General features: G+C 40.3%; 1 protein-coding gene across 3 annotated transcripts in view; it reads right to left on the reverse strand.

Annotated features, from left to right (window-relative positions):
* Positions 1-18,705, reverse strand: part of Eip78c (Ecdysone-induced protein 78C) — a 71,421-nt gene that overhangs the window by 42,349 nt on the left and 10,367 nt on the right. For 2 of the 3 annotated variants that reach the window (XM_071697775.1, XM_071697774.1), the window contains exon 2: positions 12,733-14,850. The exons of the other annotated variant lie outside the window; for it this stretch is intronic. In XM_071697775.1, the coding sequence (XP_071553876.1) occupies positions 12,733-13,090 (358 nt within the window). In that variant the 5' untranslated portion in view covers positions 13,091-14,850. The remainder of the gene's footprint in view (positions 1-12,732; positions 14,851-18,705) is intronic. 3 annotated transcript variants of the gene reach the window in all.

An 18,705-nucleotide genomic window follows, 5' to 3' on the forward strand; every position in this document is an offset into this window, starting at 1 on the left:
TTACCTTGTCCTCGCCACCGGATTGCTCGTGCCTATCGATTATCCAATAATCAAAGTAATTAATCGCTAATAGGACTATTCGCTAATAATTAATACGATTATTTCGCCCAACTTTGTTGCCGCCGTCAGATTAGTCACGCTTATTGGTTACTCAATAATCATAACAATCGATCGCTGCCTCGATCACTCGGTGATCATTAATTTGACGTATCGCCCGATTTTGTTCCCGCCCGTCCGCGGCATCTCTTCTAATTTACCGGCGCCGCCAGCAACTTCATGCAGGTTTAAAAAGTAGACTTGGACAGCTGTTTGAAACTTAAAGCAAGGTCGTAGCCTTACATCGTGGATACATAATGGCCGGCGCGTGCCTGTGCATCGAGCGTATTTCAGAGCTCGACTGCGCTCGCATTCATGTCCTTTCGAACCGCATTCGCGTCTCTCTGCCCAAAGATACTGAGTTTCACGACGTCAGGACATATAAATATCAATCCTTCCAGGAATGTAACATTACCACGGAAACAGTGTCAACAGTGGCGTCAATAAATGTCAACACTGTAAAATAGCGATACGCTGGACCTACAACGAATAAAAATAGTCGTAAAATACCCGTTTGTCCGATTCACAGGCAATGCAAATTGTAGAAAGTGACAGGAGATTGCTTTGGCAACAACTATTGATTGGAAATGGTTAGAGGGAGACATTGAAGAAAGATAAAATTGGCATTCAATTTTAGCATCTTCTTAATTAATCAATTCTCATTTAATTAGGAATTTTTATCTCAAATACGATAATTCACGCAAATCTAGTTCGAAGTGACCAAGTGACTGTCCTCCGAATATTCAATTTCTCGCGGTATAAATTGAAATATCTTTATAGAAACTTTATAGAAACTTGTACAAAAACAATACGAACAATGATTTTGTAAAACGAAAAATCTCTCTTGTTTCGGCTTTAGATCGAATTTTTGGCTCGAAGCTTCGCGTTGTGCAAACATTCTTGAGCAATGTGCGCGCGGATCGTTGGAGAGCATCGCCCATCGACCCACGCGAGCGCGAGCTGTACGCTCGTATATGTGTGTATACCACGACCACATACACGAAGAGGCATCGTTGTGTCACAAGCACTTGACTATAGTTATGCAATCCACCAACCCACATTCATGGTCAAGGCCTGGGTCCTTACTGCTAGCAGTTGTGTGTGTCTGTGTCTTGTACGTGTGTATGCGTGGATGCTTGGACACACACGCGTGGTCATTGATCCCATCACGTGTGCGATGATACGTAAGGATCAGACGATGATTGCGCGTTGCCAAATTGGCATGAATCGATGATGCTGAAATATCAGTCATCTTAATAAGATGCAACAGTTAGATCGCCTCTTTTCATTCATTTAGACAGTCAGATGCTTCACCCTATAATTAATAGATGTCTACTCTAAATGGAATAATTGATTATGAGTGAAATTTGGTTGACTGACGGAAACGGATGTCGAGATGCAACAACTTCCGGGGTTATTGCTTTGATAATTTCTATCGATACCGAATTATTTCCGGGTTTTCTGAAGGAGGAATATTTAAAAAATTCTCGTTATTATTTGAAGAATAACAAGAGAAATTAAACGTGGTCTAACATAAATAGTGTACGATTTTTATAATAAAGATATGTATATAAAATCTGCGCATATATTAGAATTATTATACTTAGAGTATCACTATAACTCGTAATGATTCACGTTGCTGCAATTCGGGCCAACAGGATGGAAGATAATATCCGATAGCTCGAATTATAAAATAAATGACAGGAGAACCGGAAGAGGATGCATCGCAAGAATTGAAATTGATATATTTTTAGCGAGAGCTCAAGTTACGGCACAATTAATGATCCCTGTATCCATTCGCGGCGATCGACATGTGTCAATTAGCGCTCGTCCGTATCTCATAATCTGCAACACTAAAAATTGAACTCGCGCTGAGATCACGCCGAGTATACGCCGTTTCTCATATCCTCTCCTGGGTCGCACGTGGCCGCATCGCGTCGGTGGTGATCGCGCGAGATCGCGGGGGTATCGCGCGCCAGAAGGAAAACGATAATAACGCGGAAAAGCGGGAGAGGCGCAGAGAGTTGCCCGGCGGTGATTTAATGTAACCGAGTTGCAGGAAGTGAATATTATTAGCATTCGCTTACAGTGCCGTGCCCCACGCGCGCGCATACGTCTTTCTGTCTCGCTCGTCTCCCGCCGTGTGTTCGTTTGTGCGCGAGTATACCACCGCTATACACGCGAACGCGCCCGTCGTGTAACGCACGCTGCACCAACGCGCGTGCAGGTACACACGCAAAAAATACGCGCGTATATGTGCATACGGGCGAACCTAACCCACGGCGGGCGGGAAAGGAAATAACACGCGCGGCGTTCGCGAATTGCACCAGGTGTCCCGGGATGATATGTGCGAAAGTATACGGTCGAGAATATCTTCATAAAATTTAGAACAGGTTTTTCCTTTTCCTGAACGAGAAATTCGACCGAAGTTTAATTATGGAGCTAGTTTGATTAATGCAGCTGCATCATAAATTAGATACTTTATCTTTTATAAAAGTAATCTTGTTGCTCTTCGAAAAATAATGGACCACAAACAGAGAATCTCTCTATTAAAAGTAGCTGTGAGCTGTGATAATTTAATAATTTGATAACTTTTTAAAACTTGTTTTATATAAGCAATGAAGCATACGTAAAAATATTAATTTAAAAGACGTCGGATATAAATCTCTTTATTTACTTCTTTAAATATAAGATTAGAACAAAAATTATCAGTTTCATATGCAAAGATTGTAAAATATTCTACAATGAACCTTCTTTTATGAAAATATAAAAATTTATAATAAAATTGTATGATTTTTACTCATATATGTTTACTTTATAATTACGACGATAATATAAATTCTCATATTTGATACATTAAACGTGAGATATATCTTTTAAAAAGCAATTGTATTGTATATTTGTATATATAATTGTATATTTCATAAATTCAAAGAGTATCTGTAAGTGTAAATGTGAGAGACAGAGAATATTTAAGAAAATAAAAAGAATATTAATTCTGATTTTATAAACTTTTATTTTTAAAAATTAATAAAAATTTTAAAAATATATATTGCAAGGCAAATATGTACAATTTGCAAATATATATAATTTGCCAAAAAACCACTTTTGATTTAAATTGAAATGTACAAAGTATATTAAAGGAAAATCACACATAAAACACATAAAAACTCAACTATTTAAATATAGAAACTACATAAAAGTTTAATTGAAAGAAATTAACACATTCTCGAGAAACCTTGATCTGCCACGCGACTGAAAGTCCGATACAGGAATCATTTAGATATAGGCCAAGGTAAGCAAGATTGCTGAATAATCGCATATTTCGTTATTTTATAACTCTAATATTTATTTATAGCACGACGGCGTCGTGCGTGCAACACTCATCTTAAATGTCTATTAAAAATGTCTAGAGCAGGGTACTAGTATATAAAAATACACATAATGACATTTTAAAATTATAAACTTTACAAAGTCTCTACTGTAATCGTGCATTCAGTGACCGCTACAAAAAGTACAAATTTCAAACGAAACAAGTATATATGTTAAGTACGCAGGCAAATTTCTTAATATCACATCTTATTCGAGGCATTCAAAAGTCAATTATTATTCGAGAACATATCAGTATTATATACACTGAGAAAAAAATGTTCTGCCTTTTAGTAAATATTAGTTTGCATACAACTGTGACTCCATTTACTAAAATAAAGAAAATTTTCCTTTTTATTAGTATATATTTTTCTCAATAAATTGAATAAATACACATATATTAATAAAAAAAAAAATTTTCTTTATTTTAGTAAATGGAGTCACAGTTGTATGCAAACTAATATTTACTAAAATGCAGAACATTTTTTCTCAGTGTACGTGACTCGAATATCGAGTAGGAAAAATATATCAGTATTACGTGACGCTGACAATAATCACTTGAAAGTCATTATTTTGCTGTGATTAAAAGATGATATGCGATAAAGTTACAAGTTATTTGATAATATTACGACCATTGACCTATCACGGCAGAGGCATTTCTAGAAGCTGGCAAGGAGCTGGGATATCCCCTAGTAGATTACAACGGGAAGAATGAAATAGGATTCTCATATTTGCAGACCACGATCATGAACGGCACTCGCATGAGCAGCAATAGGGCATATTTGAAGCCCGCTGAAAACTGCAATTCTGATTCGTCATCCAAGCGTTAACGTCGCGGAATCATGATTTCTTTCAACAGTATTATTTACTCAGTACAGAACAGAGAATCAAACGTAATGTAAAAGAAACGCATGGAGAGCCAGAAAAGAATCAACTATATAAAAGTAAAATCCGAAACATTAATGAGAGTATTAGAGTAAAGAACCGTTCTATCCTACAATGCATATTATAATATGCTAATTTCATCTCTCATCGTCTTTTGACTTATATAACGGCCATTGACCGTCGAGACCTCGCTCAAAAATTAAAGGGAAACCTAGACTCGTGTCGAGGGCGTTCCTACCAGCCACCATTATTGCACCCGTCTGCATTTCCGGACACACGCGATGGTATACGGCCGCATCTCGGCACGGCACACGCAAAATGACTACTCTGAATCAATCTCGTTTAATTTCACCGCGGCGTGACCATTTCGCACCAGCACGCGATTTTATACCGCCAGGCGGTCACGTTGCACCGATTATTCATCTCTCCTATAGCTAGAGTTTCGCTCCGATCCTGACATTAAATTTTGATATTGCTATCGAGAGGTATTGTAAAAAAAAAGTATGAATTTTATATTAATTGATAAGCAGAACGAAAATAAAATTGTTTGTTATACAATATCTGTCAATAGTGTTAATAGTAGAAACAGTATTTTAAAAAGCTGATATAATAAATGGTAAGGACTGAAGTAAACATCAATCAAAATATAACTTTTCGATAGCTTGTCTCGGGATGGATATGTAATAGAAAGATATCTAAAATGTTAAATAAGTAGCATAAAATAAATAGTATGTAAAATTTTATAAGGTATTTCATTTTTATAAATGTCAAGTCTAATAATAAAATATCTTGATGGTTAATCTTGATAATAGATCGAATTAAATCCCATTTAATTTTGGAACTTATTTTTATTTATCATTATATGCTAAAAAATTCTTAGTATTTAAGGCTCTATCTTCCTTCGATCTCCTTCTTTCTGCTACGAAAATGGCGTTTGACAATAAAGGAGACAACGTGGTACGCCGCGAAGAATCGCGATAGTTATAAACATGTTCTTCTTCTCCGATGTGGGGGGTGCTACAGGAAGTAAGTGCGATGCACTCAAATGCATGCAAGATGCAGCGAAGAGCAAGCAGGACTGTCTAAGGAACGGGTCGAGCGACTCGTTAAAATTTATCCGGCAAATCAGATATCTTTTTACCGCCCGCCGATGGCGCGGCGAAGAAAAACTCAGGAAATATATCTAAACATCGACTGAAGGATTAGGACATCTTTTGGACATTAATATTGTCGTACAATTTATACATTTTGCTTGTCATTTTATACGCAACATTACCTACGTTATGAATATTTAATATTATATTGTCAAGGCTGAGGAAGAGAAAAAAAGAGAAAGAAGATGAATGGTAAAAAACTCGGAAAGAAATTAAGAAAGGATATTGATACGGAGGACGAGATGTAGAAGCAGAACGAGAAAGATGGGAAGAAAGTAAGAAAGCGAGCTATACGAGGTATCAAATGCTGAGAAAGAGAGAGAAAGAGAGATACACGAGAGATACGGTACGATGGAAACTACGCGCGTGTTGGTGGTCGCGCTCGCGCACGGACGCGCGCGCTGGTGGTAGCATCACTTCACCGATGATATACCCTACCGCGAGAGTTCATTGCTCTTGAGGTGCGAGGAAGAGAAAAAGCAAGAGAGCGAGAGCGAGAGAGAGAGGGAGAGAGAAGGAGAGAAGGGAAGAAAAAGAGAATACTAGAAGAGAGAAAGAAAGACAGTTGCGGGCAGGAGGGGGACAGACTTCGGAAAAAAAGAGACGGAGAGAAAGATACTGGCATTAGTACAAAGAGGGGGAAGAAAGAAGGGACGAGGAGAAGAGAAGAGTACGTAAGGAAGAGAGAAATCGCGAGAAAGAGAGAGAGAAAGAGCGAAGGGAAAGAGGCGACGAAGAAGACGCCGCGGTATGACTGGAAAACGAGGTGGAAACGAGAAGAGAAGAGAAGAGTGGTGGAAGAAGAGGAGCAAGAAGAAGAAGAAGAAGAAGTGGAGGATGATAAAGAAGAAGAAGAGGAGAGTGACGAAGATGGATCGTGGAGTATTTACTGCGCGCGGCCACTCTTAATAATTCACGCGCGCGATTCTCGAGGCGTCGCGCGAACATGAATCGAACGAAGACAAGCATTCGTCGTATCGCTGGATTTTTCGCTCCAACGCGAAGACGCGAAAAAAGAAGAGAAACTACACGTCTGATCGATAGTCGCCAAGTTCTGGAGGAAAATACTTGACATACACGAATTTTATCCGGGCCGATCTTTTCCATCTCGAATAAATATAATATTACCTAATAGTTAGTACACCTAGATGTCAGAATTAGATATTAAAATAACTACAAGTATTTTTCTACAAGTATTTTTCTAATAAATTAAAGATGACTAAAAATGGCTAAAAATGACTTTAATCGACTCTCTCTCTCGTTTGTCTCTGTTCAATTTTATCGTTCGAAAAAAGTTTTAAAAGTAATTAATGTTTCGATCGAAAAATTTAATGAGCACAATATGTAATAACTCTGCTATCAATCAGTAATATATTATTAGATTCATGAAATTAATATGTATTAATACATATTAATTTAATCAAACATATTAAATTAATATGTATCAAATTAATACGTATTAGAATATTAATTCTAATGTTAAGCAATTTGTTTACGCACACTTTGTAAGAAATTTGTTGCCTGGTTGCGATCTCTGACGTTTTCCTGTGATCCGTATAGACATATTGCGTTTTGATTCCAGCGCTTTACGGAACTCATGGGATTCCCGGGAGAAGTCTCTCTCCTTGTCCGATTTTCTCGATAAGACCGTATAAATGGAGATCGAAAAGGAATAAGAGCAAATTCGGGATGAAGATGCCAATATCGCGGATGGCAACTGTCTGAGATCGTTCTGACGCACGACATGAAATCGAACTTCCTTCGTGCGTGCCGAATCGAAAAATCGGAAAATATCGGAGTTGGATGGACGACGGGTGTATACGATCGAGCTCGTACCGGACACGTACCGGGTGCAATGTACCTGGATGAGTCACACGGTAACAGTGCGCGCGCGTACTCGCACACACACGCACACGCACACGCACACGAATCTTTACACGCACGCACATGCGTCTCCCTGCGCGAGTCACACGCTTCTATATGTGCGATTGTGTATGCGTGCGTGTTCTCGCTCCTTGTCCGACGTCGGCGCGATCTTTCCGCACGTCCCGCGGGATAAAGCGAGACAGGAAGAAATAACGAGAGGAGAACAAATACACACGTACGCGAGTTACGGAGGAAGAGAGGCAGGAAGAGACGGATGGAACGCGAGGGGGGAAAATCGAGATGGAGAACGAGGGGGGGGAGGATAAGAGAAAGAGAGAAAAAGAGAAAGAGAGAGAGAGAGAGAGAGAGAGAGAGAGAGAGAGAGAGAGAGAGAGAGAGAGAGAGAGAGAGAGAGAGAGAGAGAGAGAGAGAGAGAGAGAGAGAGAGAGAGAGAGAGAGAGAGAGAGGAAGGAAGAGAGAAAAAGAGGCCGGAGATAAAAATCCAATCATTTCGACCGGTTTTGCATCATGCCGACAAGGATAATGGAATACCGCGTTACTTTTTGCCGTTGCACGGAATATTTCTTCGCGTTAATACCCGCGTTTTCTCTCTCTCTCTACTTACAATTAGTCTTCTTCGTATGCACGTTAGACTTAAACACCATACTAAATAGGTAAAATCTTTTGAATTTTCGAAGAATTTCGTTCAAAAGAGGACACGAAAAATGTTTCGAAAATAAATAAGCACTCTGAGCACTCTACATTATGTAGGACACGACAATTCTTTGCTGTAAATTTTATTATTATTAGTCACAAATCTCACAATATCCATTTTCTGAAATTGGCGCAAAAATTAGAAGAATTTTTCACGTGCATATGCAGGTTCTCTTTGATAAGAGAATAAATTATCCATAAGACAATAAATTATTGGAATTTCTCCTATCATTTTAATGTCAAATTAGAAGCGTTAAGTAACAGTTTCATTGTATATTCTGACCTGAAAGAATATACAATAAAAAATAAAAACAAAAACAAAAACAAATATAAAAAAGATAAAATTGTGCTTATAACTTCTAACTCGGTATCGAAAAAAATGAAGAGGTAAGCTCTTCGTTTCTACATGCGTCCCGTCGAAAATGTCGCGACGTTTCAACGTAGGTTTCAACCGACATCTAATGCATTCGGTCCGAGAGAATAGCCGGGATCAATGATGAATAAGAGAGCGGAGAAAGAAGAAAAGAATGAGAAAGGAGGCGGGCGGCACGTCGGGTGACTTCTAACACGGCCGCGGCGTTGCGTAATCTTTCAGATTTAGTTTACTTTCGTCGCTATCGATGCCACGCACGTAGCGTGACCGTGGCACTGAACCAGCAGCGGTACGAACTTTCTCGTGGCCTTCGTTCCAGGAAAGCGATTTACGTGACACGCGAGAACGTCAATGACTCTCGGACGCGATCATCGTCATCGATATTTTCGCGCTCGGTCGATCAATCTATGATTCTCAAAACGAGCTCCAACGGAATTGAATCGCTCTTCGCGAGGCGGTTGCAGGGTTGGGCCTCTACTGCCCTTTTTTATGCTATAATAATCTTTTTTATACATATAAAGCAGAAATTGATTCATAAATGACAAATTATCCTTCATAGATAAATATGTATTAAAATACCTGAAATGCATCGGTTGACTTAAATCAGTGTAGCTATCTTGATAAGAAAGGGTTGCAGATAAGATAAGTGAAGGGAGTCCAAACGGTCCGCGATTGTATAAGTTATGTAACGATACTATCGACTATCAGATAATATCGACTTATTCTTGCCATAAAGCGTGTCAAATTTATAAGAATATAGCTTCGTTCTTTCGCTGCGCAAATAGCAGTATTTTTATTTAGCTATTTCCACTCGGAGTTTGTTACACACACGTATCGTAGTAGGTACTGTTGCTTTCAAAGAAACGCTCATAACTACAGTATTTATTTTAATCAACGACGTAAGCGATCGAAATGAAACGGAGCATACGATTGGCAATCGAAGCGTGTTCCCCCCAGCACAGGATATTTCCTTCGTTTATCGTCGCGGGTGAACCCGCGTTCGTGGGGTCTTCGATCGTAACCAATTAGCAGATGCGCGACTCATAATCGCGTTGTTTTTTTTCCCCCGTGTATTCTGGATACTTGTTCCTCCTCGTGGAGGAAAGCACTCGAGCCGCGTAAGCTGCATTCCGTGTAAGAAAGTCGTACGCGGGGATACGGCATTCTTGGCTTTTACGATTCGTATGGTCGATAAAATCGTGACTTGCAGCCCGACTCCGACCCGTCGGCCGGCGTCGACGTCGCGGCGAGGAAAAAGAAAGGAGTGTCAATGAGGCTTCGATTTTTTTCTCACTGTCGATCAAGGAAGCCTCTATTCTCGCCGCAACGTAACATCCGGCCGCGTCTAGGCCGGAGAAAGCAATACCGAACGGTACTTAATTGCTGAAAAATTGCGATACGCGATTGTCCGTGTATGATCATTATTGTTTGATTAGCGTACGGCTCGCCAATAAATCATTCCCTTCTCAATATTTGCGAGTTCCAAGTATGGCATGCAGACGAAGAATTCCTTTGAAGAATATTTCTCGTCGAAGTAGTATGAAGATCATCAAAGTAGCCATTAAGCCGCAAACTCGAACGCGCAGAATTGAGCGGGTAAAACCGAGCGTTGTGAATTCGAATAATATTCACGTCGTTTTAATAGAAATCGCGATGCTTATAGACTTTTCGGTCGCCCAAGTTTTGTACGTCAAAACTCGGCTATGCTGTGTCGACTAAATAGCGAAACAACTTCCAGTAATTCGCCAGTTAACTCGTCGAAACTTTCCGGGCGTATTCTATGCACCTTACTAACAAGTTTCCTTTCCGTCGAATCTTCTTAGGTTTCACCTAAAAGATATAGCTTTAACATATGCGGTATATCAAACCACCTCGCTTCTTTTCAGCAACAAACTTAACGTCGTATTGCCTAGGAATCTTCTTCCTTTGGCAAAAACTTGATTAGGCGTTTCTTATTCTTGTAATTCGTTAATTATCAGTGTTAATAGATATTAAATGGGTTAATCGAGCGTTAAAATGAAGTTAGTTTGAAATTTCACGCAGCCAAGGCTCTATCACGTGCGTCTGCAAGGTTTAATTCGTAAGAAGCTCTTGAATTATGTATTATAGTCGGAATTTTAGCGGTATACGAAATTAATTCATCTCGCGCGATTGCATTAAAACTGTCTCGAAATACGCCGATCGTATGCCCCCCCAGGTTTACCCTCTATCCGCCGTTTCGCGCCTTGGGTGACAATAGTCGACGCGTATGTTGCTTCTTATCCCCGCGAGATTCGCGCTTCTGAATTGAATTACTTACTCTCGGTGGGCCTTGACCGCCTCGAGATTGAAATTCAAAGTTGGATTTTCGGTGGCTGCCATCAGATCACCGTCGGATGATTCCCGCTAGCGAATGTATAATATAATCAACGGCCTCCAACGTGGCCCCCTTTCGGAGTCGCGTAAACTTCGGGATTACTTCCCCGAAAATTCAAATAATTTTCCTGTCTGCTCTGTTGCCGCGGGAGAATGCACAGAAACGCGCGAGATGTTCGTGTAAATCAAATTTTCATTTTAAAAAAACCAATCAGTTTGCGCGTTTTTACTATTCCATAATCAATCCTTTTTCGATATAAAATCTAGCCCGTAGAAATTTATATATTTCTAAAGCTCAAAGATATTAAACGGTAGAGCAACGTACAGTTATTTCGCAAAAACCACCTTTTGATAATAAATGAATGAACGAGGAAAAGAGACTTAGGCCCGGACGAAGATAAGAACGATTTCGCTCGCACGCTCTCGGCTCGAGCAAAATGTCAGTGTTTGACTTTTCTCACGAGAGGAACATCGCGAGTGGCACTTAAATTCTTTTGGTCGACTCACAAGTACGGAAAAATGATTTCTGGTTCGCCTCTGGATTCATCGAAATATTCCCTTTTCAATCTCTAATCAAGAGCGAATTCGTGAATTGAAAGCAAAATCCGCGTTGCTGAAGGTAACTTTATCAGCGACAACGACAGTACGCGATTCTCGCGATCGTGAAAGATCTGCGAGTAACACATTATGGGTGCGACCTTTTCAATTTGTATTCTAACCTTTACGAGAAGCGCTATACGCGTCGTCCGTGTGTGCTCAGGATGTAAAACAACGTTAAAACATAGGCACACCGAGCGTATAACGTGCGGCCGAGCTATAAATAGACGTTCCCATATATAAAACGATGGACTATCAAAGTTACGTTAAGAGACGGCAAGTTCCTTCCAATGCCATGCCCTTATGGAGAATTAATTGCGGAAGATTCTAATCGCTTGTTTGATTTCTATCATTTTTATCGAAACTCCACAACCCTGAATCAACTGTGTTTTGTTTGGGTGTCGTGATTGATTGACCGTCTAAAATGTTCAGTCTTATCGTAGCGTTCTTATCTTTTAGCAAGAATATGAATTCGTCTATAAAATTAATAATAATTAAAGTTGATACCTTAGAATTTTCTTTCATTGAATTTTATTGACCTGCTAAATATCTTTTTAAAAAGCTAAAATATCGGTGTTTTAATGAAAGAGATATATTTAAAACGTATAAGAGAGACGATATAATAATTCTCCAATAGAATGTTAAAATATTGATTAATTATTAAAATTACCCGTTAATACAAAGTCATTAAAATGCAACGAGTATTTTAAATATTTTAAATTCGTTTAACGGTCAGTCGTTAAAATTATTAAAAAGAGTAATTAGTTTATATGCAATGTAAATGTAGGAAAATTATTGAAGATGTTCGCAATTATTTCATTATATTTTGCTCTTTCGTTTTCAATTTATTCAACGATGCAACGATGCATTTATATAAAATAATAAGAGAAATATTTGCATTTTCGTGATATTCCCAGTTTTTATATGTTTTGTTAGAAAAGTTTATTTTTCTCTCTCTCCCCTTGCTAATTTTTAAAATCAAATACTCCATAATTTAATTAAACGTTCTTTCTTTTCAATATGATCGTTTTCATGGAATAAGCAAATTATTTTGTAAACAAGGTAATAATATCTCAATATTATTTAGAGAAGGTTATCAGGGATTTCATAATAATTGTAGTAACATATAGCGTCACGTATAAATGCATGTTGCGATATTGTAACAATATCTGCAATACCATGGTTGCCAAATTAACGCCGACAACCGTAAATTTTTGTTGGCGCGTTTTCCTCGAATATACGAACGAGTCGAAGCAAAACAGCGCAGAAATAAAAATCGAAAGATTCGCGATCGCGTGATATAAGAAAGAAATGAAAACAAACCTTGCTTAATGACGATGCCGGCGGTGGGCACTTGGACAATCGGCAGCGGGGGCGCGTTCGGATTATTAACACCGGCGGAAGCGGAGGCTGCGGCGGCGGCGGCGGTGGCGGCAGCGACGGTCGCGGCGGCGGCGGCGGCGGCGGCGACGGGGGTACCGGGGGGCGGCGAGGCGCTGGCGCTACCCACGGAACCGGGATCGCTGAAGCCCTGGGTGCTGTTGTTCTCCTCCGGGCCGTCGAAGAAGCTCAGGTTGAACTCACTGCCGGCGTCGAACGACACTTCCGGCGTGAGGGTGTCCGGCGCCGGGGCGCTGCCCAAACCCGCGCTCAGCGACTGATCGAGTTTGAAAACGTCCATTGTACGGATTGCATCGAACGTACGTACGAGCGATCACGGCGTCGGCGGCCGCGCCGGTGGCGAACAACGTGGTGCACGTCGCGTTTGCTGGCGATGCTGCCGCCTGCGGCATTCAGCATTCGCGCGCGCGCGCGCGCGCCTCTCGATCCTTGTCTCGTCGACGGTCCTGCGAGAGCCGGCGACAACTCGGAGACCCGATCTACGGACGACCGGCACTTTCGCAGCTTTCACGGAGAGAGGAACCGGCGTCGATTCTCCTCTCGCGAATCTTCGAAAATCGCGGCTACCTCGGGTGACGTCGATTTTTGGCCACAATTCTGGCACGGATAGGAAAGTGAAGAAAAACGTTGTTATCTTCTTCGAATCTTCAAAGAACCTCGGAATCGCGTCCCAGCTCCTCGATAATGGAGTTACGTATCGGTCGAACTTTGTTGATGATAATAAAGTGGCGATCGCTTTCTTTAATAAGCTCGTTTAATTATTCGACGCTTGACACTCGATATGCTACGAAACTTGTTCATCCAACTTCGTCGTTAAACTTTCCCCTTCGTTACTTGTACACAAACCGATGCAACGTTATTTCAGTCGGTAGATAGCATCTTCTATATATCATACATAGCGCGTTTCTATTGCAGAGCACTAGTGATGTCTCCGTCGACACGTCGCGTAAGCTGAACCGACATAACTCGCGGGACACGTCGAGCGTCATTAGTGAAACGGTTTTATCGCGAAAGGATATCCTGTATCTCGTTAATTTATTCAACATTTCATCAGGCGTCGTCTGAGAAGCGACAACCTCTTCTTTAATAGAACGTTTTATTGCCGATGATCGATTTTGGTAAGTATAACGAACGTGTCTTTCCGCTCGAGTTTGCCAGTCGTCGTTGTCGTCGTCGCCGCTGCTGTTCGTCTTTCTCGTAACTTCACGGGGTCCTTGAACCGCGAGTAACGTTTCCTCGTTTCCTCGCAGGTATTACGCCTCTCCGTCTATCTCGCGGCCGCTCTTCCCCCGGCTACGTGTTTCTCGCATTTGCATTTACGCCGCTGCTTAATAAGATTTAATTCGACCACGGCGCGTAATGGGCGCGCGACGAATACGAATGGCGAATGCGATGAGCGCGATAAAAGTTGCGAATGGAGAGATTACGCTCCCGAGATTTCCTCGCGAATGTATAAATAACGGACAGGATCTGCGGACGATGAAGATCGACGATACACTCGATGCGAGCCGAACGAACGGAACGGAGAATGCGGGGCGCGGTTGTTTGACGATTTTGAAAGAGCGATGGACAGGCACTGCCGCGTTTACGAAAGTTACAATACGTTATCACTGTTATCGTTGGACTTCACACTTCGTCACTTAGCACCGATCCCTGGGCCCTTCGTTCCATCTGTGACTGACGAAACGCGACGATTTCCGAGCAGATCCGACTACCGTTCGTTAAGAACGCAATCAACGCGAAAGTTGAAGCAGCACGTCGTCTCGCCTTCCATTTCAGCTTCTTCTTACGAGTGGAGAACGCCACTCGAAAGTTCAACCCATTATTTTTGGGGTACACGATCGAGCGCCTTTACTCGTGGTTCGTCGTCCTTGCCGCTCTCGTAGTTATTCTTTCCCTTTCGTTCTCTTTCTCTTTTGTTTCTTCTTGCTCTTTCCCTTTTCTTATAGGATAAACTTTTTTCTAGTAGCGCGAGCGCAAACTCGCTCGCCAATTTTCAATGGTTTACACGTCCATTGACTTTTCACGTGAGCCATCTCGCTGAAAGATAAATCAAAACGAAAAGAAAATCAGAAACCAAAGGCAAAACAACGATATACACGACGCGGAAAGAAAGATACGCAATCGCAAAATAATAAAGACGCATAAATGTGATCGCACGCGAATACGATTTATAGATTCGTAAAAACTACGTGGACATGGGCTTGCAGGAAAATCCGTACCGATTTATTGCTAGGATAAGATTTAATTAATTATTAATTATAGAAGATATACGATCGAATTTTTGTAAAAATACAAAAATTCAGGGAGTTAAATAGAAGGCTCAATAGAATAAGTAACTTAAGAAAATTGGATTTCTAAAATTTCATGTCCCTCCAGGAAAGCAATCCCTTGGAAGGATTCATATACTCTGCAGAAAGATAAAAACAAGAATTAAAAAAAAATGGAGAAATTTTTTAATGTATGAATAAGAATTTCTTAAATTTGTATGAGTTAAAACTTTTGCATATCTAACACTCTCTTGACAATTCTGGAATGTATGTATATAGAAATATTAATATAAATTAAGAAAATGAATATTTTATGAGGCAAATATTATAGAAAGGCGTTTTCATATTAAAATATATCAGGATAAAATATGAAGTATCTCATAAAGATAGAGTATTCATTTTTCGATCATCTCAACTTAATATTTTTATATGCATAATAATGAGACAAATTAATTTCTAAGAAATGTAAAGTTATATTTCTAAAAAAGTTAGCCGTTCTGTTTCCGGTTACAGCAATATGGATCCGCAAACAATATCAATAAATTTATAAAAACAAAAAATTTTTTTATTGTCCCTAATAGTTTTCCAATAAAACGATTTGCAATACCACACTTGGCTCTTCCCATGTCTCTCGATTTCCAACACAATATTAGAAAAGGAAATCTGTTACCGTTCAAATTGCTACCGAAAAATTATTTATTACTGCATCATGCGGTGAAAGAGATAAGCTAACGAAATCACGTGTCTTTTACGCAAAGATCGCTTCTGATTTTTGCATAACAATGAAGTTGACGAACTTCAAAACTTTTCACTACGGCCAATCGTGCCGAAAGACTTTAGGTAAGTTCCCAAGTTACTCCACCCTATATGTTCCGGCATTTTCGCACCAGCGAGAGAGATGAGGACAGGGAATCGCCGCCCGGTGAATCGCGAAAGAAACAAGGAGAGGGAGGAGAGAAGAGAAAAAAAGCCCGGAGAGCACGAGAGAAACACGAGGCAGAGAGTGAGAAAAAGTGAATGTCATTGCCGTAATCTTCGGACGTTGACTTCTTCCTGACTCGTTCCTCCTTCCTCTTCTTGGTCACAACCTTCCTCCCCCCTCCCTTCCACCGTTAACATCTACCCCTCTTCTTCCTTATCGTTGTCTTTGTCGTCTTTCTCTCTCTCTTGCTCTCTGGCTCTCTCGCTCTCTCACCTGCACGTTTCGCTTCGGATCCTCTCCTCCACCTCTCTCTAACCCGTCTTTTCTTCCCTCCCGCGACGTCAATTCCTCCCTTCCTCCCTCCTATCCTCTTAGCCAGCTTTGTTTTTCCGCCTCGCGAATTTCAAGTGTTTTGTGACAATTCGCGCGCGGTTAGATATTCGTCGACCGATATACAGAGTGCAACGATCGAGTTGCAACGATTGAATCAAGCATCGGTCAGTGTAATTGTAATATAAATATAATAGCGGTTTTGATTCGCAAAGTTAAGAGATTTGCCGTGATGTTATTTATGATTATTTATTTCTTTATTTATTACTTCGAATGCTATCTGTCTACAATAAGACAATTGATGAGAGACGAAATTATTTTCATAGAAACCTTTTCCGTGATAGTTTCCTTCCATAGCCTATATTATGTTCCTGTGACACGCAAACTGCGAATTAGCGTGTTTCCGACAGCAATATCGTGTACGTTTTTAGGCAATCGTGAATCTCTTTCGGAATTGGTGTACTGTCGCTACGTGATGAAACGATATCAATCTTTTTCAATCATGATGACGCGAAGATTGTTTCGATTGGAAAACCGACTTTCCATATTTTCGCAATGATCGAAAACTTTCCGATCGTTGAAAAAATTGTGAACGTCTATGGTAGAACAACAACTGACAATGAAAAATGAGAGTGCTTTTATCAAATGATTTTCCGAACGGTAACATAATAGGTCCTCCGATGTTGTGGCAATCAATTCGCACTAATTTTTTAATGAAGTCGTATTTTAAATATTTGAATATTTTATACACTTGAATATTTTAAATATTCAAATACATAAATATATTAATTATTTAAATATTTGAATATTTTTTATATTTAAATAACTTTCAAATTCAAATTCAAAGTCTCAAAATTAAATATAAAATAAAAGGCGAAACTACTTAATAATCTATTCTTATTTATTCTTAATACTTGTTTTCTTAATAAATAATTATTAAGTTTAAAAATATTATAAATTACGGTATAATATAATATTAAACGTCATTTATTGCGTGTTCTTGTAATACCAGACGTGTCATAAGAAAATTTCAGAAAAGGTTCTTGAAATATCCAAAGATTGAAGAAATTGATAAATCGGAGAAACTGAGGAACGTAAACATTCAATTTCATTTCAAGAAAGGAGAAAATATTCAGAGATTTCTAATAAGAAATATCGTTTTGTTGACCAAAAAATGCATTCTTTACCGAACATTTCGTATAACGCAAAAAGACACTGTTCCTCCATTTGATAATATAAGATTATTTTTACTGGACTTATGTATCGCGAGAAAAAGATTTATTCATTCGAGTCGATTGGGAAGAAGTAATTTTGTCCTTTAGATTGGGCGAATTTTGCCGGCGCGGCGGCGAATTTCGCGGCCTCGCAGACGATCATTTGTCTCGCACATCGCCCGCTCGGTTCCGCGTTCCATCCGCGTCGCAAGTCAGTGCGTTCACCTTAACGCTTGCGAGCGGAGATCTCGCGCGTGCGCGCGCACACGCGAGAGCATTTCTCTGGGAACGCGCGATCGCGCCGAGAGCCACGTGCTCGCGCGATCATCGAACGCGACTGTTGAATCGATCCGTGGCGATCGACACCGCACGAAGACGCACTCCTCGTCGAGAAACTAATGTTCGACCTCCCGACATCTCGCGATTCGTCTTTCGCGTGGGTTCTAACACGGGCTTAGAATATTTCGAAAGTTAAGGCAATTCAGGAGCGATATGAGGAAGGATAACCCGTTAACCCGTCAATCACCCGTTGCTGTTCCTCTAGCAATCGCTAAAGTATATATAGTGAAGCAGATGTTTAAAAGATCGTGACAGTTGGATTTCGCTGTTTCCCTCAAGCTCGTGTTTCACTCATTGCTTTAAAAAAAATATCTGTTTTTTATCCTGTGGCCACCCGGAGGCTACAATTAAACTGTCTTGGACTTACTCCATGATTTATTTTGACACGACACTTTCTCTCATCTTCGACTCGTCTAATCTGAAACGATTGCGTAAAGATTCGTGCTTATGGGATTTCCATTATGATATATATAATATATATTTAACACCCGCGAAATAATAGTAATTTCATCATTTCCCGCAATCGACACCTCGGAACAGCGCGGACTCGCTCCGCTTGCTCGCGCGCTTCACGAAACAATGAGGTATGAATGAAAGTGCAATGAACTTTTGCAATTTCCTCGGCAATTATCTCCCCGCCGGTCGTGTGCGACTCGCACTGAATAAAGGTGACATGCGAATAACGCTGCACGCTCCGTGAGTTTACCTGCGCGAGCGGTCCCTAAACACTCACCGACGTTCAGACTCTCTTTCGACAAGATTCGCCGATGCACTGGAGTGATTTGGTCCAGAGTATAATCCACGAGGGGCGAGAAAGGCT

This window comes from Temnothorax nylanderi, unplaced genomic scaffold (assembly GCF_030848795.1).
Source record: "Temnothorax nylanderi isolate EJ_2023f unplaced genomic scaffold, tnyl_v1.0 TNYL_tig0013_pilon, whole genome shotgun sequence".
Classification (NCBI taxonomy): domain Eukaryota; kingdom Metazoa; phylum Arthropoda; class Insecta; order Hymenoptera; family Formicidae; genus Temnothorax; species Temnothorax nylanderi.